Source organism: Dipodomys ordii, unplaced genomic scaffold (assembly GCF_000151885.1).
Source record: "Dipodomys ordii isolate 6190 unplaced genomic scaffold, Dord_2.0 Scaffold133, whole genome shotgun sequence".
In the NCBI taxonomy this organism is placed as follows: Eukaryota; Metazoa; Chordata; class Mammalia; order Rodentia; family Heteromyidae; genus Dipodomys; species Dipodomys ordii.
Window position 1 is genome coordinate 3,313,343 of NW_012267349.1, and position 24,969 is coordinate 3,338,311.

The 24,969-nt window shown below is 37.0% G+C and overlaps 1 protein-coding gene across 1 annotated transcript in view; it reads right to left on the minus strand.

Moving 5' to 3' along the window:
• Zranb3 (zinc finger, RAN-binding domain containing 3) overlaps window positions 1-24,969 on the minus strand; it is a 228,760-nt gene that overhangs the window by 6,244 nt on the left and 197,547 nt on the right. Inside the window, exons 12-18 of the mRNA XM_013030801.1 lie at window positions 20,519-20,927; window positions 17,912-18,103; window positions 15,530-15,624; window positions 11,932-12,033; window positions 10,586-10,728; window positions 3,815-3,925; window positions 2,289-2,664 (exon numbers count right to left, since the gene is read on the minus strand). Of these exons, the coding sequence (XP_012886255.1) occupies window positions 2,289-2,664; window positions 3,815-3,925; window positions 10,586-10,728; window positions 11,932-12,033; window positions 15,530-15,624; window positions 17,912-18,103; window positions 20,519-20,927 (1,428 nt within the window). The remainder of the gene's footprint in view (window positions 1-2,288; window positions 2,665-3,814; window positions 3,926-10,585; window positions 10,729-11,931; window positions 12,034-15,529; window positions 15,625-17,911; window positions 18,104-20,518; window positions 20,928-24,969) is intronic.

Genomic DNA, 24,969 nt, shown 5'->3' on the forward strand with positions numbered 1-24,969 from the left:
CTGTAGCTCAAGTGGTAGAGCGCTTGCCTTGAGCTGAAGAGCTGAGGGACAGCGCCCAGGCCCAGAGTTCAAGCCCCACGGCCGACAAAAAAAAATAAAAATAACAACTATATTTTACAATGGAATGAATTCACATACACTTCAGCCTACATCTGCATGTGTGCACACACACATACATCCCCACACACAGGTATCTCAAATGAACTACATTTTTCAGATTATTTATTGGCTCTTGCCATTCAATATTAACATCATGAAAAATGGAACCACCAGACTTTGTGTCTGTAGATGCAAAGCATCACTTGTTAAGATCTCTTCCCAAGCCCCCCCCCTTCCCTGCCCCCAACACCCCTTTCCTTTTCAGTCATGCTTCTCCACTATGCCTGGCGGGGGCAGCAGTTTGGTAAATAAATAAACTTCTTTTCCTGCCTGAATTGCACGTGGTGTTCTCTTCATTGGCTACCTAATGAAACCTACCTATTTAATATACCTTACATATGTTGCTGTGACTTGGATGGGGTTTTTGAGTTGGAAAAGTTAGAATTTCCTAACCACCCCTTTTCTGCGAACCAAACTGCCTTGAGACACCACGCGAGACTTTTCACCAATACCATTGCTGGCCTTCCCATCCACGTCCACACCACTTCCCTACTCTGTTCAGTGCCAGCCAGTCTACATGCAGTCCAGATCCAGTCCATCTCTTCTAACCTGGAAGACAGGCCTCATTCCCACCTAGACCATCCTGACTATCTCCACCATGTCCCTCAATGCATGATGAGACTTCTCCAGACTTCATCCAAGAGACTTGCCTCCTCCACACTTCATCTAAGGATTCATGTCTACCAAATGACTACTGCGGCCTGCTGCCTTCTCCCAGAGGGGACCACATCTCAGCCTTTTACCCCTACAATTGATGTGGAAGTAGCCAGAGAGAATCTTCACCCTTTTTCATAATTATCAAAAGGATGGAATGTGAGGTCTGAACAGAGACACCTCCCTCCTTCTTGGCTAAGTTTCCACCCAGTATCTGTTACCTAGGTAACTGGCAGACCTGGAAGTAGTCACCTTCCCCTCCTGCTAGGTCACATCCTGGGCCACCTCTGGTCACATGCCTCCTATCTGACCTTAGGAGGGTCCCAGACCCTGAGGTCACATCCAGATCCAGGGTGGCCACACCTTTCCCCCACCTGCCACACCTCTTCCTGTCCCTGGCCTAGATAAGTCCTGGCCCAGAGGTGGGTGTCCCCCCCTTCTCTTTTCAGCCAAGCTTCTTCACGATGCATGGCCGGGGCAGCAGTTCCGTAAATAAATAAACTTCTTTTCCTTCCTGAAAAAAAAAAAATCTTTTCCCAAAATAATGGAATCAAAATCGAATTAAGCTTCTACATCTTATTTTCAATATTTAGGAAATTAGAGGAGATAGAAGAACATGCCAAAAAAAGTACCATAAAGACACATGGAGATAAATTTAGACTGTGGGATATCCTGTAGGCAAAGAATCCATTTTTATTAACAATTAACGTTTAAAAAATGTTTAAAAAAAGGGATTGGATAATATTAGCGGTTAAATAAAACTTAAAAGGCATAATAACCAAATAATATTGATATCATATTCTAATTCTAAATCAAACAAAATTAACTTTTTTTTGTACCAGTCTTGGGACAAAGTTAACTTCTGAAAAACATTTCTGAGACAATCTTGGAAACTACGTATGAATTTATTATATTTAAGAAACTATCATTTGAATTGTGATGTATTTCAAAGAAAGGAGAGAAGGGCAAAGGAAGAGATTGAGGGAGGGAGAAAAGAAAGGAGGAAGGAAGAAAGGAGGTCAGTCTACCTTGGGAATACCTAATAAAAATAATGACCTATTGTTTAGAATTTACTTTAAAATAGTCCAAGAGGGAAACAAAAGTGAGACAATGGTAAGATAGAATCAAATGGCAAATTGGGGTTTACTATTGAAGCTGGATGATGATTATTCCTAATTTGTATATATACTTGAAAATTCCCATACTAAAAAGCTTAAAAAAGGCACTTGCTTTCTTTTTTGCTCTTGTCTATAACCCTAGCAACACAGTAGAATGAGATCTGAAGACTGAGGTTTGGAGCAAGCCTAAACCAACAACTAAATAGCAAAAAGCCAGAAGTGGTAGCATGGTTCAAGTGATAGAGCTCCAGCTATGAGCAACAAAGCCAAGCAAAATAAAGTTAACATAATATTAGGGAGTCAATATTCATCACTCATCACAATGTTGCCTTCTTTCTGTCATGAGATATAATTTACCTGTTCCAATGGGAGCTTTGAAGTCCAAGTAGCATCTAGAAGATTCTTCCTCTGACTTTTAGGGGCATCTCTCACACATAAAAAGAGTTCTTGTGCATTCACATTACATAGCTGACATACCCCATGTTCAGTTTCAAATACTTGGGCTCGAAGGTAAGAATTATTAGATCGAATCCAAAATTCTTCCTGACATTTCAGAGAACAAAACCGTGAATCCCAAGCATTTGCTTGATACTCTTGATTAGTGGGATGTTGACAGCGAAGGCAAAGTGGATTTCCTTCATTATCCACAGCTTGCAAATACCCTTTAGATGTAGAAGGATTCACAATGAGATCATCTTGAGATGTGGAAGAATTTCCATCTTCAAGGAGCTCTCTACAATTAAACAAAATGTCAATAGGTAATAAATAAATAATGACCATAATCAATGCCTCATATAAAGGTCTAAAGTTTCTATGTGGATTTTGTGACTCAATATGAAGATGAAATAGTTGTAGTGGGCATTCTGTATTCCTTGACAGGTAAAGAAAAACAGTGTGTTACAAAAATTAAATTGATACATGCTGCCTCTCGTGATTTTACATGTTTCCTTATTAAGGAATTAGACTTTGAAACATCTGGAAAACTTGGAAAAGATGTTAGAAAATGTGTCTTTAGGCTTGGAAGAGGCTAATGTCAAATCCTAACTAAAGTTTATCAGCTACCTTTTTTTTCTAACTATAGTGGGTCAGAGAGGTTAGTACAAACTCTTCCAGCATCTTCTGCCTTACAGGATACATACAGGAAGTCTTCATAGCCATAAGGCGATACATTGAAGTAGCTGACCATGCTGATAGGAATGACAAGAGAAAGTTCATTAACTCAGGTAAACTCAGGGCTGGTAAGATTAAAATCAGAACTGAAATATAGTACCATGTCATCAGTTTGTTAGAATTAGGAAAAGGTACATTACTTAACTGATTAAAAAATCCTACAACAGTGGAGCACTGGTGGCTCATGTTTGTAATCCTAGCTACTTAACAGGCTGAGATTTGAGGATAGAGGTTCAAAGCCAGCCCAGGCAGAAAAGGCCCTGTGAGACTTATCTACAATTAACCACGCAAGAACCAGAAGTAGAGCTGTGGCTCCAAGTGTAGAGTGCTAGCCTCAAGCAGAATAGCTCAGGGACAGTACCGAGGCCCTGAGTTCAAGTCCACAACCGCAAGAAAAAAAGAAAGAAAGAAAAAAGTCCTACAACTAGAAATAACTGCTTAGCTTATTTTCTATGGTTGGTTAGCGTCAAAGGAAAATCTTTCTCTGGTTAGAACAGTTCAAGGTTGGAAAGCAGCTTGAATTTGTACCTTCCATCATTTCTTATTTACAAGATGTTAAGATCACATGCTTCACATAGTTGCAAGAAGGACTAAAGAGCTATGAAGTCATGAAAGCTCTTTGTAACCTCTAACATGACACATGAAGGTGAAGCACTATTACAAAATTAATATATATTTTGAAAGACCTATTTTCAGTACTACTGTGTCCTTACTTTTTGGAAGGGTCCTGAGGCCTAGAGTCTTTCATGATCAGACGAATGCAGCCACCATCATTCTTCACTTTGTTCATTGAGGCAACAGCAACATCTTCTTTAGTGATGTATCTAGAAGAAGATACAGATATTCAGTAGATTTTCTCTCATAGTAGTTTATATTGTTCTTTGCAAGGGCACCATAAGCAAAAGCAAGCTATAACTCTATTAATATTGTGCTAATACTAAAGTTAAAAACTGTTGTCCTTTACATGGGGGTACATGATGTAGGAAACATATCTCTTTTTCTTTTTCCTTATTGTTAAAATGAGCATATATTAGTTGTTCAAGGAGGTGGTTCATACATGTTACAATGTATCCCAATCAAACCCATTCCCTCAATTACTCTTCTTTATTCCAATCCCAGATTCTTAAAACAGCCTCAATAGTTTTCACTGTTCCATTTTCATATGCATAAATAATTACCTTGACTACATTCATTCTCATTCATCCTCTTCATTAGCCCTCTCCTTCTCTGCTGGTGACTTCTCATCCCAAACCCGTTTTCCTGGAGAAGATCTCTCTTTGTTCTAATTTGTTCCTTCAAGGTTTATTTTTCTAAGAAATTCAATACTTATTAAACTACCCTTTGGACCAATTTTTAAAACTTAAGAGGAAAAAGGTGGATGTGGAAATAAAAAAAGACTGAATCAGATCAAACAGCCTTACAGATGCTACCTATTAAGCTATGTAGAGACCTTCCCAGTATCTTGACTATCTCTCTAAGGCACCTCCAAATTATCTTACTCAGTAGCAATACTGTAGCAGTGTTTTGTATAAAGTGATTCTCATTTTAGTTAACCAGATTCAATCACATCTCCTACAACCTGAAGGCTGTTCTCATTAGTTTCAGCCCATCCAAGGTTTATGGAATCTTCCACTCAAACAAAACTACTCTTGATGTGGGATTCAAAACCTTTTTAAACAACACTATCAATACCACACACAATGGTTCAGGGACTGGAAGTAAAGAGGAAAGTAATTCTAATGAAAAGTGACAGGGGAATTTAAGTAGGTAAAATGCAATTACCCAATTAATTAGGATGGCCCAGTTTCTCTGGTAGTTTACACCTCTTATGGAATTTGGAAAAAGTTAGTTTAGACTTGATTTCTTCATATTTTGAGTGGTTTTTTGCTTTTGTTTTGTTTCTGGTTGGTTGTGGGACTTGAACTCTGGGCCTGGGCACTCTCCCTGAGCTCTTCAGCTCAAGGCAAGGGCTCTACCACTTGAGCCACTTTTCTGTAACAGAGCTATTCTGCACTTTTTTATTGGTAATATGTCATTCAATTATGTGTGTAAATCATGTAATACACTTACCTGTTATCTGATTAATGGGCATGTACATCATTTCCAGTTTTTCTATCACAAACCATGTTACTGTCTCAATAGCTCCACATTAAGTATACCCAAAATAAATAAAATTCCTGATATAAAAGTCTTGAGTGCTTTAAATGTGGGTGGATTTTACTAATTTCATTTCTGCTAAGCGGAAGCAGTGCATGTCTCTATCAACAATGAATGACAGTGTGTGTACTCCCACAATCCATGGCATTTTTAAAAAAGTCTCTGCTGACGTGGCATGGTGGGGTACGTTGGAATCTTGGCAGGCAGAGGCAGGACGACTCAGGATTTCCAGACAATGTTGGGCAAAACCTCTCACACACACAAATAAACAAATTCTCTGCTAAAAAGGGTAGGCATTTTTATTACTTTAAAATTTCATTTTTCCCATAACAGTACAGATGGGTATCTTTTTTTGGGGGGGGGGGTCTGGTCGTGGGGCCTGAACTCTGGGCCTGGGCGTTGTCCCTCAGCTCTTCAGCTCAAGGCTAGCTCTCTACCACTTGAGCCCCAGCACCACTTCCGGCTTTTTTCCTATGTGGTGCTGAGGAATCGAACCCAGGGCCTCATGTATGCAAGGCAAGCACTCTACCACTGAGCCACCTTCCCAGCCCCAGATGGGTATCTTTTCATATTTGCATTTCCATTTGTGTGTCTTACTTAAAGTAACAACAACAACAATACAAAAACAAGCTAAATTCTTTTTTGAGAATCACAGTTCTTCCATTGATCAAGCTATACTGTACTCATAACCTGACAGATGGAATTGTAATGTCTTTGTACAACTATTTAATAATAAAATAGTAAAAAGGAATCACAGTTCTTTTTTTTAGTTTTCTTCTTTTCAGTTCTTTAACGTGCTCATTGAGTTTCTAAACTTCCCCCAAACTTCTCATTTCTTCAACCATTTTATTCCCTTGGTAAAAAACACTTTGCTAAAGTGTTCTTGAGGATTCTAAATAAACTCAAAATGTTCCTAAATCTGAGGGCAATGGAATATTAAGTCTTGCCTCCGGTATTTTCCAATGTGTGAATGCTAGATGCTGAGAAATCTAGTCAGTGATTTAGGAACTAAAAATAACCTCTTGCTCTCATGTAAGAGCCTTAAGCATACATTCTTGAAGTCCACATACACCCCAAACCCCAGATTGATCTGCCCCAAGAAAGAGAGGTGAAAAGTTTCCAAGTTACCACTAATTTAATTTTCATTGAAGTATGCTATTAAGCTTAAAGTATATCATCTCCCAAACAGATGTGGTAAAACCTAATTTGTGCATATAGGGAAGGAAAAACGTTGGTTACTAAACTAATTCCTGGATTAATAATAGTTTAAATTGGCAATTGCAAAATTAGTGTATGTTGCAAAGTGGCCCTTTTTAATGAATGCAATCTAGGGCTTTGGGTCACTTTTTAGAGATTAGTTATAGGTAGAGGATAAACAGTGGCCAACTTTCTGCTAAATCAAGCCTACTTTTACTAAATCAGAAATGAAACTCACTCAAGAACAAACTGTGGCTGGTGATGTTTTCATTTTTTGTTTTTGTTTTGTTTTGTTTTGAGCCACAGCTCCACTCCACTTCCAGCTTTTTCTTTCTTTCTTTTTTTTTTTGGGTCGGTCATTGGGACTTGAACGCGGGGCCTGGGCGCTGTCCCTGAGAGCTTGTTTTCAGTGTATTATCTCTCCCTTTACCTCCACTGAGCTGGGTCTTTCCAAGCCTGATGGCCTTTGGATCCGTTTCTCTAGAGACTACACTGATGTGAGCGTGGGAAGGAAGGAGCTCCAGGGCCTCACTCCTCCCCTTTGTTTAGCCTCAATTTTCACATCTGCTTTTCCAAAATATTGAGATTTACTGAGTTCTGCCAGGAGAACTCAGAGTGCCTCTGACAGCATCTCACCTCTGCAGGTGCATCAGCTGCATGTTGAGGAGCTAGGTATCCCTCCTTCATAGTGCTCTCTGTTCTTTTTCCTCCATTCCTATTTTTAATGTCACAGTTACAGTAGTCTTTTACCTTTGATAGTGGACACACTGTCGTATTTTTTTTCATTTCCTTCTTTCTTTCTCCCTTTCTTTCCTTCCTTTTTTCCTGCTTCTTTTCTTCTTTCCTTTCTCTTTCTCTCTGTCACCAAGCAAGTCTCAAAAATTCCTGAGCTCAAGTGTCATCCCTTAGCCTCATGTGTGCTGGCACTAAAGGTATGTACCGATGTGAGTAGCTTCAGCAGAATCAAGGTATCTCCTAGGATTCCCCGCCTCAGATCACCTAGCCAATTACCAATCTAGGTAATGCCATAAAGGAACATTTCAGATGTAACTAAGGTGAACCAAAGGTGCATAAGCCTCACTAAGCAAAGGATTTGACACTCGCTGCTGGCACTGTCCATGTACTAGGCAGGACTGGATTTCTAGTCCTATGGATGGTAGCCCTCAGTCGACACACAGGAAAGTAATGGGAACCGCAATTCTACATGTGCAAGAAAATAAGTTCTGACAACCATATGAAGTAAATCTGGAATTGGCTTCTCATTTTAGCCTTGTAAAACACATAGCAAAAATAACTAGCAAGGGTCAGTCTGAACTTAGAGAACTATGAGAGAACAAATTTGCATTGTAATAAGATGCCAAGCTTGTGGAAAGTTGTGATGGCAACAATAAGAAACGAATGTTACCTTTCTCCCCACTTAAAGTCTTTACTTTTTTATTTAATTTCCAAACTTCCGTCAGAGTGAGCTCTTAAAAATACAAATCTGAGGGCTGGGAAGTTGGCTCAGTGGTAGAGCCCTTGCCTTGCATGCCTGAGGCCCTGGGTTCGATTCCTCAGCACCATGTAAGCAAAAAAGAAAAAACCCAGAAGTGGCGCTGTGACTCAAGTGATAGAGCACTAGCTTTGAGCTGAAGAGTTGAGGGACAGCGCCCAGGCTGAGCAGGCCCCACGACCGGACCCCCCCCCCAAAAAAACAAATCTGATTCTTTAATTTGATGCTTTAAAATACAGCCTAACTGTATAATCTACATTTAATTTTATAAATAACACTGTATGTCTGACTTCAAATTGTATTGATTTTGGGTCAACTTTTACATATAATCAGTCATTTCTTTAACTGATACTTTAAGTAGTCCATCATATCTGATGGAGAAGAAACAATACAACATATTTAGAAATGTTTGGAATGGGCTATAAATTCAACTGTGAAGGGAATTTATTATGTAAGAAAGACAAGATCAATGCTTCAACCAAGACTGTATTAATAAGAATGGGTAAAGTAGAGAAGACTGGCACAAATATTGAAAAAAATAAAATAGGCATCATGCTTTTGATATTTATACATACTTATGCTTGTGTATAAATACATGTGTATGCACACATATGAAGAAATGCGTGCACAGGTATTTCAAATCCACTTGGATATAAAGCAATACATGCAAAAATTCAACTAGTACATGTCTTTTAACCAGGCCCAAAGTGGTAGCTCACAGATAAACCCAGTTATTCAAAGGGCTTTATTTGACTAAGAAAGTATTTTTTTTTTAAATTTGAACTTGATTCAAAAAGAAATTTACACTTTATCTGACTTATGTAACTGTAATCCCTCTATCCAACACATTTACTATAAATATAAAGAAATGTTTGAAAAAAACTGAACTTGAATGACTTCAGATAAGTTATGCACTTTTCAATTTGCTATCATCCTAAGCTAGGTCCCATCCTTTTCTTTTCTTTTTTCTTTTTTGTTGGTCGTGGGTCTTGAACTCTGGGCCTGGGCGCTGTCCTTCAGCTCTTCAGCTCAAGGCTAGCGCTCTACCACTTGAGCCACAGCGCCACTTCCGATCCCATCCTTTTCTTACTCATTGATGGTTCTTTCTTTTGCCTTTTTAAGTCATGAATTTATAACCCTGGAGTAAATGTATAAAGTGCCTACAACTCTAAAAATCCTCTAGTATTATGCCTAAGATTTCACAATAGTAACACTATAGGCATTCTAAAAACATAATTTTTTTTGTGGGCCCAGTCCTACTTACTATAGGATTTTCAATAGAATTGTTGGTGCATGCCAAGAATGTGTATAGACCAGTAAGAAGCACTTCAGTTGCATTCCCTAGTCCTGATCATCTAGAATATTTTTAGAGATTGCAATCCTGGCATCACTGTCCCTGATTAGGAATCAATGTCCTAGAGAAACATTCCCTAAGAGTTTCAAAGGTACACTTCCCGGTACTTTTTAGATCAGTAGTAACAATTATATATTCGCGTCCCCATTCTATTTTTTAATATGTTTTTAATCATAAAGATACTGTACAGAGGGGTTACAGTTACATGAGTAAGGTAATGAGTACATTTCCTATAGAGCACTGTTACCTCCTCCTTTGTTTTTTTCTTACCATCCCTTCCCTCCCCACCTCCCCAACTCCTCTCTCCCCACTCCAAAGTTGTAAAATTCGTTTTCAACATAGTGTCTTGTACATATCATTGTTACAATGGGTCAAGCTGTATCCTTGTTTAAGCATTTTGTTATTTCCCTTTCCCTCCCCAAATTAGAAAAATGTATATACAAGATGCAGGGCACCAGAATCAAATACAGTGAAAATAGGGTTTATACCATTGGGGAAGAACATACAAAGAAACAAAAAAAAAATCACATAGTACATTATAAGTACATTAACAAGAACAGCAAGACTCTTATCTCCAATTAACCACCAGAAAACCAGAAGTAGTGCTATGGCTTAAGTGGCAGATCACGTGCATTGAGCTGAAGGACAGTGTCCAAGCCCAGAGTTTGTCCCACGACTGACCAAAAAAGAAAGAGAAAAAGAAAAAATAGGAATTTGAGATCACACAAAAGTGTACTTAATTGAGACAAAGAAATGGTGATGTAATGAAAATGTCGACCTACAGATTAAGCAATGATAGAGACAAATGTGTCACAATTGAACTTTCCTTTTATGTACTTTTCAAACACAGACCTGACAGCTACTTTTCACTTGTTGAAAGGTGATGGTGCATCTCCATGGCTGCATGACACCTGAAATGCATGCCACAGGAAGCCGGGGAAGATAGATCCCAGGATTTATTGTAAGATTCTTAGAGTAAAATGTCTTCCTGTTGATATAAGTGTCCTAGGCTTAACAAGTCATAGCTTCCATGGCTCTGGCGTCTTGACGGATAAGCTAAAGTCATAGTGACCAAGATCCAACAACCTGATATCTTCTAACAGATTTGATCGAATTCACTATATATCTAATTATGTTGCTCTGAAATAATAGAACTGTGGTTTTATAAACACTTTTCTCTCAACTTACCAGGATTTTATTATTGGGTCAGTAAGATTAGACTTTCTATAGGAATAACCCTGAAAAGCAATAAAATACAAAATAAAATAGAAAGATGATTCATACCTTTTGGTACTATTTTGTTTGGCTTGTTGTTTTGTGATCTCTTCCAATGCAAGGATTGGGCTACAGAACAGCTGTCCACTTTTCCTAATTACCCTTTGCTTCATGGCAGTCAGACAATTCCACTCTCGAACAAACCTCAAAATCTGATAGAAAAGAAAATAATAAAAAGAGTTAACAATCATCATGCATCTTTCTGTGAAAGTGAAGTTATTTACAACATGAGAAAACTTCAGGTTTTTTAAAATCCCCCAAACAAGTTCTTGAGTAACACAATTTAAGGATTTTTTTCAACTTGAAGTTTCATATATTTATTGTAAATTATCTTTGGCTAAATTGTAAAAAGATTCTTTCAATACAAAGATCTGCTAAAGGCATGTTTCAGGACACTCACTTTATGCCCTTAACACACAAAAGGACAAATTAATAAATGTGCTAGGTGAAAGGAAAACAAGATTGGAAGCACATAGCCCAGAAGCAGACAAGGCAAAGTTTCCTCAAGAACAGCAGGTCTGGCAGGGTTGACCAAAGAACAAAATAACATCAAGAATAAGTTTCTATTTGATGCCTGTTACTCTAGGGGGAAAAAAAACCCACAAATAAACTTGGGTCATTTTTATTAGGGTTCTTTTCATTATTAGTCAATTATAGATAACTGGCTGTTTAGAGGGACTGGGATCTGAGAGTCAGGATTTGTTGATACTAAAGAAAGCAGCACACTGCTACTTTTTTTTTTTCAAGATAGATGCAGCTGATCTCCTGGAAATGCTCTATTTCTACTAAAAGTTTTTTTTTTTTTTAAGCCATTGTTTGCCTTTTTTCTTTTCAAAAAAATGCTCACTGCATGCTGGGTCAGTTCCTGAACATGAAGATCCTTCTTAGCAATGATCGTAAGTCAGCCACAGATCTGAAATTAATCCTCCCTGGCAGGTATCTGGCCTGTAGCTCCATACTAGTGATTTTGATAATGACTCCAGAGTCACCCAACATGATATTATCCCTGTTCCCAGAATTTGTCACTGTTAGAACTTAACCTTAGGGATAAAAATGTGACAGATACAAATATCACAGTTGCTAATTCTGTGAATGAGAAATTAAATGTGAGGAAGATTCTATCTGTAGAAACAGTAGCTCTAGGTGTGATCATTTGCTAAGAAGACAGACTTCACATTTATTTTTAGCACTAGGGTAATTAATAGACACTGCCTGGATTGCTAAAAATACAGAAGGTGACTTGATTCTGCAATAGGCCACATAGCACTGTTTTACTAAACTCAAAGTGATCATTAAAATTATATAAACAATTTTACTTAAAACAAATACAACTATTTTACATAAAGTAGTCTTACCAGTGAGCGATTATGTTTCAGTTGAAAACTTGCTGGTAAGTCTTCCCAAAGGTCTAATTTTATATCCAAAGGAATGAAGTTACAATTCATAGGTTTTCCATCCTATTTTAGAGTAGGAAGACATCATTGTCAATCCTTTTTATTCTTCAAGCACTAGTAACTACTTTAGAAGAAAATAATTATATTATGGCATAATATGTCTGGTGTGCTAAAAGATAAACTGGATAGTACATTGTAAGTAACGGTGTAACCAACACAGATAGCTCCCCTAAAGGACTAAAGGTGAGAAGGAGAGGTAGATTCTCTCTTGCTCTCTGCAGACCTGCATTGCCTACATTTAGCCTCAAGTCCTTTGCTGTCAGCCTAGGATGCTTGACAGACTTGTCACACTTCTTTAGTCCCTAATCTTAGAAATATGTATCAAAACAATGTCATGTTTTGTATTCTTATATGCATGTATGATATCTGTTGAAAGTGTTTTAAGAAGGGATACACTATTTGCATGCACGGAACCATCACAATGAAACCCACTTGTACAAATAATAAATGCTAATAAAGCACATTAAAAACTACGAGTTATAAATTGCAAATCAATACAAAATAATATAATGCCCTTGAAGTTACTAGCAGAATGATCATTCTCAAATCAAGAAGTAAATGTCTTTATAATTTCTGAAAATATATCTCATATCAAAGAAGGTTGAATGGTGACACTGATCAAGATACTGTGTACTCCTAAATTGACACTTTGAAGTGAAACCCCTTTGTTTCTTAAAGATAATAACAGTAATATAAAGAGATCATCAAGAAATAGGCTGAATAGCTCTCCCCAAATGATTGATATACCTGTCAGTGTTACAGGCACAGGAAAGTAAAGAGAAGATAATTCTAGAGAAATTATTTAACATTCTTTGCTTCCCTAAAACAATGTCATATCAGCATACAAGGACTTGAATCCTCATCACATGAGGAGTAAGCAAAGCTACTTTTAGGTCTCAATAATCACTGCACATTATCCTGAAATCTTGAGGTTAAAAAGTAACCACAAATAGGGTTGCAGTTAATTAAATGCAACAAGAAGTTACTTCTTTTTCAATGAGGAAGAAGAATATATCAAAGAAATTCTAATGTATCAACAATATTTCCACTCATATTCTAATTCTCCTTAAGCCAAAGAAATGTTCCAGCTCCTTCTCTTTGAGAAAAACAAAAACATAAACAAAAAAATCCAGCCAGGTGCTGGTGGCTCATGGCCGTAATCCTAAGCTATTCAGGAGGCTGAGAGAAGGCTGAGGATCATGGTTTGTAGCCAGCCAGGGAAGGAAAGTCCATGAGACTCTTTTTCTTCAATTAATAACGGAAAAAGCCAGAAGTAAAGCTGTAGCTCAAGTGGTAGAGTGCTAACTTTGAGCAAAAGAACATTAGGCACAGTGCCCAGGCCCAGAGTTCAAGGCCCAGGATCGGCAAACAAACAAGCAAAATCCATAAAAAGTATTTACTTAAACTTTAATTTGTAACTATAGTGTTTAATTGTAAATGTATGTAATTTTAAAGTTTAGATATATAATTATAAAATATAATTGTAAACCTTAGATTTTGGTTGAAACACAGTCCTAATTATAGTACAATATTCTAAATTTCCTTCCTTCTTTCCTTACTTCCTCCCTCTCTCCATCCCTCCCTGCCTCCTTTCCTGATTATTTCTCTCTCTTTATGTGTGTGCTGGTACTAAGGTTTGAATTCATGGCCTCACATTCTCACTTGGCTTTTTGTTCAAGTCTATTTGAGCCACACCACCATTGTAGATGTTATTTTGGTTCTAAGGAAGGGCTTCATCTCACTCTATTGTAGCTTTGAAAAGACATGCCAATATTTCATTTGTCTCATGTCTCGTCTTTAGAAAGCCACAGTAAACTTTACATTTGAGATTTCTGACAATTGTATCAAGGATGAGAGGTAGTTTATGCTACACAGGCCAGGTAGAAGAGCCAGAAACGTTGCTACAGTTGGTAAGTTTTTCTCTGCCTCCACCCCAAGGGGAAAAATGTTGACCATAACTTCACTATCCAGAATGAAATGTTTACAGACTTTAAGGGACTCTGAATTCCTGGTGTGCTTTGACTGCCTCGCTTTTCAAGCTTCTTCTGGATCACTTTTCTATTCCTCTCATGTGAAGGTTTGAGAAGCACAGCCTCAAGCTGCAGGCCTTCTGGAAAAGAGACATTTAAAACCACTTGAAGGATATCAAAGGAGTCACTGGTCTCCCCAGTCTCTCTCAGTATACCCAGAGTCTCCAAAGGGTGGGCCGGGTTTATTACCACAAGAGGAGAATAGCTTAGTTCTTAATCTCTATCTTGTTGTGGATCTGTGCTAGATCCTGTTTAGGAGTTTTAGATATTTATGGTCTGGACATTTCCTTCTAACTGAAGAGTATTACTAGCCAGCACCAGTGGCCCATGCCTGCAATCCTAGTTACTCAAGAGGCTGAGATTTGAGGATTATAGCTCAAAGACAGCCAAGGTAGGAAAGTCTGTGATGCTCTCATCTCCAATTAATCACCAAAAATCCAGAAGTGGAGTTATAGCTCAAGTGGTAGAACTCATCCTTGAACAAAAAGCTCAGGGACAGTGACCTGACCCTGAGGTCAAGTCCCAGAGCTGGCATACACACACACACACACACACAGGCAAACCCATACACACACACACATACAAATTCAACAATGAATCATGACATCAACACGATATATTACAACAAAATGAATATCAAGGAAGATACAAGAATCCCATTGTATTGTATTGAGACTTTACAGAATATTGCTAAAAACATAAAGCAGCTTAATTCCTCTGATTAAATACACTTTGAAAATGTAATTATTTTTCATGAAAATATGATCTTTACATATAAATATATAATGAGTGTAGACCATTATTAAAAATAGGATAGTGAATATTTTAAATGTTTCGTTTTAATATTGAGTACTGTAGATATAAAGATGTGCTCACACAAACAAAGGCTCCTTAAAATCCATGAAACATTTCAGTGACACAGAGGGGTGCTGACTTGAAAACGCTGAGCATCGCTAAATTAGAATATCATAGGAATCTGAGTGATCTCATCACAAAATCTTCCTATCTTTATTCAACACGGAGATGAGTTAGGTGTCTAAAAATGTGTCATCTCCTGCTGCTTTCAACTATCTAGTGCCAGAACTAACACTTCTTGAGAATTTATGAGGGCTAGGCACTGTGCTGAGTGCTCTTTAGGACTAAACTTATTTTATCTTTCTAACAAATCCCTCCATAGTTTACAGTTGAGAAAACAGAAACACAGAGAAGTTAGGTAATGCGTCTAAGATTATACACTTAATAATAGATTTAAACAATGGCAGTCTTGCCCTGAAGTCTATACTCTTAATGAATATCACGTTTTGCCTCTCATTATCTTTAGATTTAACATAGGAACTGGATAATTAGCTTTAAGAAGAAAAAAAAAACTAGATTAGATGCCTATCTCACTGTTAAATATTTCCATTAAAAAATAAGAAAAGAAAAGGAGGTCTTTTTGTTTCAAGCTATGAAATTTACATGATGCTTACCTTAGTATAGAGGTGAATTCGGTCAGTATTCTTACTTGCACAAAACATTAAGGTATCGTACACTGGCAGAGTGTCTGAATGCTTCAACTGCTCTACTATAAAAGACAAAAGAGACTCTGAAGATTCATATTCCCTCTACTGAAAACAGTTTATTTTGATGAGATTAACTTTAAGATGTCATCAGACTTTTTACTATAAGTACTGAAATGAAAAGTTACATATATCAAAAACCTGGGAACACAACAGAACAACATAAATTGATATTAAAGAAGCAAATACCCATTACTGAAGGAATAAGCAAATTTCTGACATTCTTGCAAAGGCATAACTTAGTAAGTACTTCTTAGTACTTCTTGGGTCTTAAGACAAGATTCCGGCAAACAGAGGAAGCTATCTTACTTTTGGTTAACTGAGATGTGCAAAAAGATTGCCTATTATATGTCAAGTAAAGCAACTGAAGGTAGGCCACCATGTTGAAACCCTCATAACAAATCAAAGAAATGCCAGTGCAAAAGAGGAATTTTAATAGCGTTAAGCTTTATGGCCTGGTTTTTGTTATGGTTAAGGTATGTCATAGTTGCATGTGTCACAGACAATATGCTGATTCCTAGTTTGAGGTTTAGCTCACTAGGCATTTGCTGTCCTGCAACCCACGTGGAGGAAGAATCAACAAGGAAATCAGAAAGGCACAGAAGAGTATAACCCTCCTAAGTCTCTGTTGTCTATTTAAAAGGGGTTACAATTAGACCCAAACAAGATTCTCTTTGGGAAGATACTGAGGAATCAGAGGGAGAGAAGGCAGAGAGAAGAAGACAATTATTTGAGCTCAGAAATTCTTACATGAATGTTTTGTTTTAAAGCTGCAAATCTGCTTCCAAATTAATCAGAGCTTAATAGTAATTAACTTAAGATAAGTTCCAGCAGCCTCATCCCCAAAATTTTGAGGTTTTAATAAAACTCTGTAGGTTACTATGGTCACTAAGTAAAAGAAAATAATCTAAAAGTACGTAAAATCTTCTCCTAGTTGGACAATAAAAGAATGTGATGTATGACTACAAGCTGAAATTTACTACCCATCAAGCTATACATAATAGATGGAATCAGGAAATACAAATGAATCTGAAACATTCTTTGGCATCTCTAAATACAATTTTGCTTCATATAGTTTTGAAATCATATTTCTTAAAAACAATAAAAAATTAAAATACATTAAGTATAGTCATTTAAAGTTGAGAGTCATAGGCTGAAAGTTTGTCATATTGTAGGACAAACACTTTATCCAAATGCCTGAATATTTCATACATCAAGGACATCACTATTTTATCCCCAATTCACTTAACTGTTTTGCTCACTTTTTTTTTTCTCTATTGACTGCCTTTCTGACATATTTTTTTTGGCAATATCAAAAGTTTAATTTTAATACAAAATATTTATAACTAGAAAAATATTTTTAATCTATACCTGCAAAATTATGCAAGATTGCATATTTATAAATATTTTTGTTATAACTTTGCCAAAATAGGAACAAACAGTTGTTCTTTGGAAATTGAGTAAATACAGTGAGGCACAGGAGCTGGGAAGGTGGCTCATTGGCAGAGTACTTGCCTTGCATGCATGAGGCCCTGGGTTCAATTCCTCAGCACCACATAAGCAAAAAGAAAAAAAAGCCGGAAGCCCAATGAATTTCTTTATAACTTGACTTCATACTAAAAAATTTAAAAGAGGTTGTTGGTCATAAACAAACAACAAAAAATTCATGTAAAAGGATTAAGGATTTGGGCTGGGAAGGTGGCTCAGTGGTACAGTGTTTGTGTTGCATGCATGAGGCCCTGGGTTTGATTCCCCAGCATCACATAAACAGAAAAAGCCAGAAGTGGTACTTGACTCAAGTGGTAGAGTAGCCTTGAGCTGAAGAGCCGAGGGACGGCACCCAGGCCCAGAGTTCAGGCCCCATGACCGACAAAAATAAAAAAAAAATAAAAAAAGAAGTATATTTAAAAAAAAAAGGATTAAGGATTTAAGTTTTTAAAAAGTAATCTGTTAATTGTAACCATTGTATCTAAAAGTCAAACAACATTGTATCCAGAAGTCAAACAACACCCTTGAAGTATAATGGACTAGGCTTGGATGAGGCAGGACAGCAGGTCTGTAGGTAGCACATGCAGCTATTAACTGGCTCTACTCCATAGATAATGTCTGAATGCTAACAGACACATGCCGTTCTTCTAGTTATCTGGTGTTTACGTATGTGAAAAGTGGTTTGTATTTTTAATAAAGAAGGGAATAAAAGATACTTAGAACAAGGCAACAATCATGTATCAATCATAATTCAGATACCATTATGGTTATTATCAGGACACCAGAAATGAAAACAAGACTTACCTCCCTGGGGTATGAGTCTGTTTTCCTTCTCAACTTCTATCATTTCTTCTTTGTTCTCCATCAATTGGTCAGGAGCTAACTGTCCAAGGACTTGTTTTTCACAGTCTGAGCTTGCATCAACTTTTTTGGAGGTATCTTTCTGAGAATTATCTTCCTCATTTTTGTTTTTGTCCTGGATACAGTTGATGCTGCCTGTGTAGAATTGTCAAAAATATTTTACATTTAAAAACACAGTTAAAATGTAACAGATAAGTCTTATAAAAAGAAACCAAGTTATTAATGTTTGTTCATTCTTTTAAAGCATTTATCCAGGGCTTATTATTTCCCCTGTTTTTTGAAGATTTCCTTTTGAGTGGCAGAGACAGACAATAATATAAACAAATCAAGACTCCGCTGAGGTTTTTGTGAATAAGATAATTGGGGGTAGAGGGAATGGTGAAAAAAGGATGAAATCCAAAAACTTGAAGGAATGATATTAGAACACGCCATATTGTGGAGATTATGCTCTCAGTGGAGACTCATGTGAGCTCAGAGATGTTTACAAAGCCTGGCCCGAACTATATTCCTGGATTAGACTCTAAATGCAATTGGAACTAAATGGAGTTAGACTGAGGAATAATAACGGCTGAGAGCTGAGGACTGTGGTTTAAAGCCGGCCCAATTAACCACCAGCAAGGTTACAAGCTGTAGCTCAGGAGGCTGAGATCAAGGATTGTAGTTCAAAGCCAGCCTGGGGAGGAAAGTCTGTGAGATTCTCATCTCCAATTAGCCACCAAAAGGCTTGAGAAAAAAAAGCTCAGGGACAGCACTCATGCCCTGAGTTCAAGCCCCAGGACTGGCAAAATAAAAATAAATAGGCAAGCAAGCGCTCATAGTTCTGAGTCCAAGTCCCAGTATTGGCACACATACACATAAACAAACCTATTATGGGCATGTTAACATGGGATTCCCATTAGATATCCAGGTCATATTATGTACCCATTTAGATATATTTAAGTCTGAAATTCAAATGGGAGATATAAATCTGGGTGATTTTTAAACCACACATGTTAAGAACAAAGTACTCAAGGTATTCTATACCACTTTTCTCTAAATCACTATAGACTGAATTTGCAAACTTTATAGACTACTATATTCTAATATTATGGATTCTACCCTTTCCTCAAAAAATTATATGGAAAACAAATTTAGCACCAATTTTGCTGCTGGGGTATATACAAATCAAGGATGGACATCACTGTGCTAAATTACAATAATATATATCTAATAATTATAACTTTAAGATAAAAGTAATGACACTGTTGAGATTTTTTTCTCTAAGCACACTATTTTGTATTCATAAAGGGAAGTTTGTTTTCTTAAGTTGTATTAGAGTGTTTATTGAGTCAAGGGTCTAGCATCACAAAGGAAAAATATAAAACAATAAAACTTTTTCTTCTAAATCAGTTATCTTATATAGCTAATTTGAGGTGATATTATTTCATGGTCACAATATATTTTTATTGTCTTTATCAGCTGGGAGTTACATGAGGTTATGCTAATTATGGTATGATATGCTATGGAATAAACTTGTGGTTCCAATTTAGTTCACAGAGCACAAGTGCTCACATTACAATATACCCAGCTAGATGGCAGGCTTGTTAATTTAGGTAGGAACATATAGAAGGGAAAGAGGAATGACTTAACTACTGATTACTTTTGCCTTTGGATCAAAACTAAGAGCAGAGAGAAAGGCAGAAAAAAGGAATCACAATATCAGAGTTTCTGTCTTAGAGGAGTTATAATATCACTGTTTAGAAGAATTAATGTGTAATTGATAAATAGGTGTGAACAACTATTACCATTGATAAAATGAGTATTTCCAGTTTCTAAAACTGTCCACTTGGTATTTTTTATTGGCATATAATTGCTCTCTAAAATTGGTAACATAAAAGAATACTAATGACTTTTTGGCTTATAACAAAGATATTAATAACCATTTCAGAAACTAAACATCAGGAAATGCCATATCATGCTATGAAAACCTACTTGAAGTATGTTAATGATTTCTCAGTAAAATGTTTTAGAAAAGAATTCATAAAACAGCTGTCAAATTGGTTCTTTAAAGCAGAAATATTGAAGAGTCTTTATGACTTGTCAAGCAAAAAAATACAGCACAATATATGCTAAGTAAGCAAAGAAGTAACAGTGGATTGTTTCCCTATATACATATAAAATACTCTATAATTTCCTTAAAAATAAGTATATCTATAAAGAAAAGAAAACTACAGGTCTATGACTGTAAGGCATATTTGCTACCATAGCAACAGAGCTTCTATTTCAAACACTGAATTCACATCCTGCTGACATTAATCAGAAATGTCCATTTTTGCCAAATGAATGCCATATCACAGACACTTGGAGATATACATTCTGACAGAAGCAGAAGCTTTTCACGTTCCACCAGGGACAGTGTCAGTCTTCCCTCTGTGAAGTTCTTACTCCATTTTACAAGCTGAAGTCAGTGCTGAGTCACACTACACTTCTAACAGCAGACTCTGAAACAAGAGTGCATCTCCAGACACCACTACCAGCCCCCGCCTCCAGGGTCACCTTTTGTGTACTCACCAGAACTGCCTTTTGGGTTCTCACACATTTCACAATAAGGAAGCACGGAATCATTGATAAAGGTACAGAAGGCACATTGCCAGGTCTTTCTAGGATGGGCTGGGGTGGTTGACAGGGACTTGGCCTCAGGGTCATTTTCTATGCGTACAGTTTTGGTTGGTTTGGACCAGGATGGATTCTCCTCAGGAGGACTGCTGTGGTCATTGGTGGTAGTCAGTTTCAATCTTTTAGCTTCAGGTTCAAAATCACGTCCACAATGAATAGTACCTCTAGTAGCTACTTTTCTAGGCTCTGATATAGTATTTTTATCTGGGAATATTCTTGATTCATCACAGGTTGTCTCCAACTGTTTCTTTGTAGGTTTTGGTAAAAAGAATGATCGAATATCATGCTGTTTTTCTTTTTCAAACTAGGACAAGCAAATAGTTATTATATTAAGAAGCAATTGTTCTTCTTAAATGAAAGAGCTTAAAACATTTCATTAATCTGATCCCTTGGAGAGTTCTTTGGAAATCAATTCAATTATGCTATGACTTCACAAATACACACATACAGAATACCAATAGCACAACTACGTATTTCCTATGCCTATCTTTTTTCCTTGTCACTCATTATGTTCTAAGTACTCTCTGTTTCTGTGTGTGTGTGTGTGTGTGTAAGTGTCTGCATGGGTGTGCAAGACTTCCACATGGTTGGCCCCGTATTTTGTTCTCATTTTTCTTCCCTTGGGACACTTACCTATGGAATGTTATAGGGGAAATCATGTCACATGGAAAAACCACATGTGGGTATTCCAGGTGACACCCCAGAAAGGACCACAGGTGACAACTAGCATCAATTCCTAGATATGTGCATGAATCAATTCTCAGATATGTCTAGATCCCTAGTCTCAGAATCATCAGCAAAGCCCACAGACATCAGAGTAGACCTGCCATCCCTAGTGTATCATGATCGACACAGATAGTCTGAGAAATAATACGTGGAGGTAAGCCCTCAGAGTTCTTCACTGTCTATAATCAAGTTGATTTTGCCCTCATCCTTAGTTTTGCTGGGGTTTCAAGTTTCCTTCCTTCCTTCCTTTCTTTTGCCCACTTCCTCCTTTCCTCCCTCCCTCTCTCTTCATTGTTAGGAAAAGAGAGCCACTTGAACCATGCTTTCAGTCCTTTTTGCTCTAGAAATTGCAAAAAAGGACCTTGCTTTTTGCTTGGGCTGGCTGGACAGCAATTATCCTATTTATGTTTCCAATAGTAATTGAGGTACATATCACAATGCCCAGCCGAGGAGTCTAAGACACTTTTTCACTTGAGATGACAGGTGTGAACAATTGCATTCAGCTACTGGTTGAGATGAGGGTCTTGTGAGTGTTTTGCCCAGGCTCAAACTACGAATCTCCTGGTTTCTGTCTCTTGAGTGCATGGGAGTGTAAGTATGATGCACTGGGGCCTAGGATGGGCTTACAAATCTTTAAAGATATTCCTCTGTTTCTTTTTAACAATGGATGACAATGAGTTGTTTCTCTGTGGATTTGAAGATTTTCCTTCATTTTAGGGGCTTTCAGGAACTTCCTTCTGTTTCTTGTGTTCTTTACGTATATGCTCCCAAAATGGTGCTAAAAATATTCTAGGCACTTAGGCACTTTACTGATTTTGAGTAACATTAATTATCTTTAGCTCTTAGAAATTTCTATTTTTCTTTAATGTTGTTTTTTCCTCATTTCCCAAGGTTCCTATTAGCATAATGTTGGATCTAAACATTCATGCTGTTTTTCTTTTCTTTTTTTGTGTGTCATTTTTGCCCTTTATACTCTCCAGTTTTCTTGTTCATTTCTTCTATAGAATTTTTAGTTTTGTAGTCATATTTTTAACATCTGAAAGTTGCTTCATGTTCCTTGGCCCTTTTTTATACTATTCTGATTTTTATTTACATTTTCTGTATCATATCAAATCTGAAACTACTAGTTCAGAGTTTTAAAAACAGCCTCCTGAGTAGCTAGGATTACACGCATGATCCACTGTACCCCAATTATTAACCTTTTCTATGCCATACATTTCCTCTTCAAGTGTCCAAAGACCCCTGGATATCCCTTCCTTTTCAGAATGAGGACTAAGAGGAAGTGAAGGCAAGGCTCAAGTGGTATAGTGTCTACCTTGAGTAAAAAAGCCAAGTAAGCACACAAGATCCTAAGTTCCAACACCAGTATCAGCACAAAAAAAAATAAAAATAAAAAAAGAATGAGGACTAGAAATGATGCCTGGAAATCAGGACACATAGGGCTATCACCAAGATCTGACATGCTGGCTGGGAAGGTGGCTCAGTGGTACAGTGCTTACCTTGCATGCATGAGGCCCTGGGTTCGATTCCTCAGTGCCACATAAGCAAAAAAAAGCCGGAAGTGGCACTGTGGCACTAGCCTTGAGCTGAAGAGCTGAAGGACAGTGCCCAGGCCCAGAGTTCAGGCCCTACCAACCAACAAAAACAAAAAAAGATCTGACCTGTGGCTAGATGTGAGGGGTAAAGAAGATGGTGGAAACCTTACTAGTGATTCAGATCTTTTGTTCTAGATTTCTAGACTTCTGACTTATAACATGGTATGCATGATATTTTCAGGTACTGTAATAGGCAACAGAGGAGGTTAAGTTTATTAGGAGGGATACAGAGAAAAGGGTTATAATAAGCTTTCTTTCAAACCATGTGAAAAGTAGGAACTATTAGGGTACAGGGTTTAAGGAAGCAGGTCTGAAGTTTGACAGAAAAAGACAACTGGATTTAGATATCTAGGAACTGCTAATATATATAGGCGGATAGGAATGAACATTATATTATGATATATGGAAGTAGTCTGACAAATAAGAAAAAACAAAAGGAAATGAGATATAAAGTAGGTAAACATTATGGGTTGAATGACAAGATAAATTCAGAAGAAAATTCAAATATCAGGAAGATAGGGGAGAGTGTGTATTTGGTTTTTTATTAATTATATTAGATTGCCAGTATACATTTTTCAATTAAAACTCATTTCCTTTAGTTGTGTAGTTTTTTCTTTTATTACTTTTACTTGTTCTGTCTTTTCTATCTGCATCTCTTTATTTGTTCTTTTCTGATAGTTCATTTTCCTTCTTTATTGAATTATTATAGTATTATACATTCTTGATTTCTAAAAGTATATTACTACTGATTTTTCACTTTTTCTTGTTTCCTGCCTACAATATTATCTTTTACTTCTTCATGGCTATTGATAATTTTTGTTTTGTTGTTTTCTTCAGCAATGTACAAACAAAATTGTTTCTGTTTCAGTTGCATCTATTTCTTTTTTTAATAAGTTTTTTATTGTGAAAATACTGTACAAAGGGGTTACGGTTACATGAGCAGGGTAATGAGTACATTTCTTATCCAGCACTGTTGCCTTCTCCTTTGTTTTTTCCCTACCATCTCTTCCCTCTTACCTCCACAACTAACCTCCCCACCCTCACCCAGCTCCCTGCCTAAATTATAAAGTTCGTTTTTCAAAATAGTGTCTTGTACATCTCATTGTTGCAATGGGTCCACCTGTATCCCTATTTAAGCAATTTGCTTTTCCCTTCCCCTTCACAAATTATACCAACATCAAATACAGTGAAAACAGGGGTTATACCGTGGGGGAGGGACCTGCAAAGCAACAAAAAAAATCACATGGTACCTTATAAATAGAAACAATTAGCAAGAAAATAAAAAACCCACTTGACTTGCATGTTTAAGTCTGTTTTTCATGAAGAGCCTTTCCTTACTGCCTGGTGGCCTTTCACTATCTGCTTGTATTGGAAATAAACACTAACATGAGAAGGGAAGCTCTCTGAAGGGCAGAATTCACTAAAGTCATTACTAACTTTTGTTGGGGGGGAGTCCCTGACAGTTTCAACGAATGTTTCCTTGTTCGAAGCCTCTCTAGAGATAGTACAGTGCTACCAGTCAGCTGATCACACAAAGGTGATAAAGATCTCATCATGAATTAAAGCCTCTTTCATTTGATGTTTTCAGTTTTGTGCTTTAATTCTCTCAATTGCTTGTCCTTCTAAACATATATTGTAAAAGTTTTTAAGAAAAGCAAACAAGAGATCAGTATACTTATATACCCTGTCACATACACCAAAAATGATAAGTGCCTGTATCTTTTGCCCCATTCCATATCTTGAATGATAATGCATTTCTTTGAAGATTTACTTCTCAACCCCCCTCCCTACCAAAAAGAAAAGATTTTTAAGATATGTTAAAAGCAAATCTTGCAACAAAAAATAAAAATAATAAACAACATCTTGAAAAAAAATTCCCCCTCAAATATAGCCAAGCTCTTTAATTAGGCTACTTAATTTAGTTCCTTTTTTTAAAAAAAGTGCTGATCCTGGGGCTTGAACTCAGGGCTTGGGTGCCTCCCAAGCCCTCCCCACTTCTGGATTTTTGGTGGTTAACTGGACTTA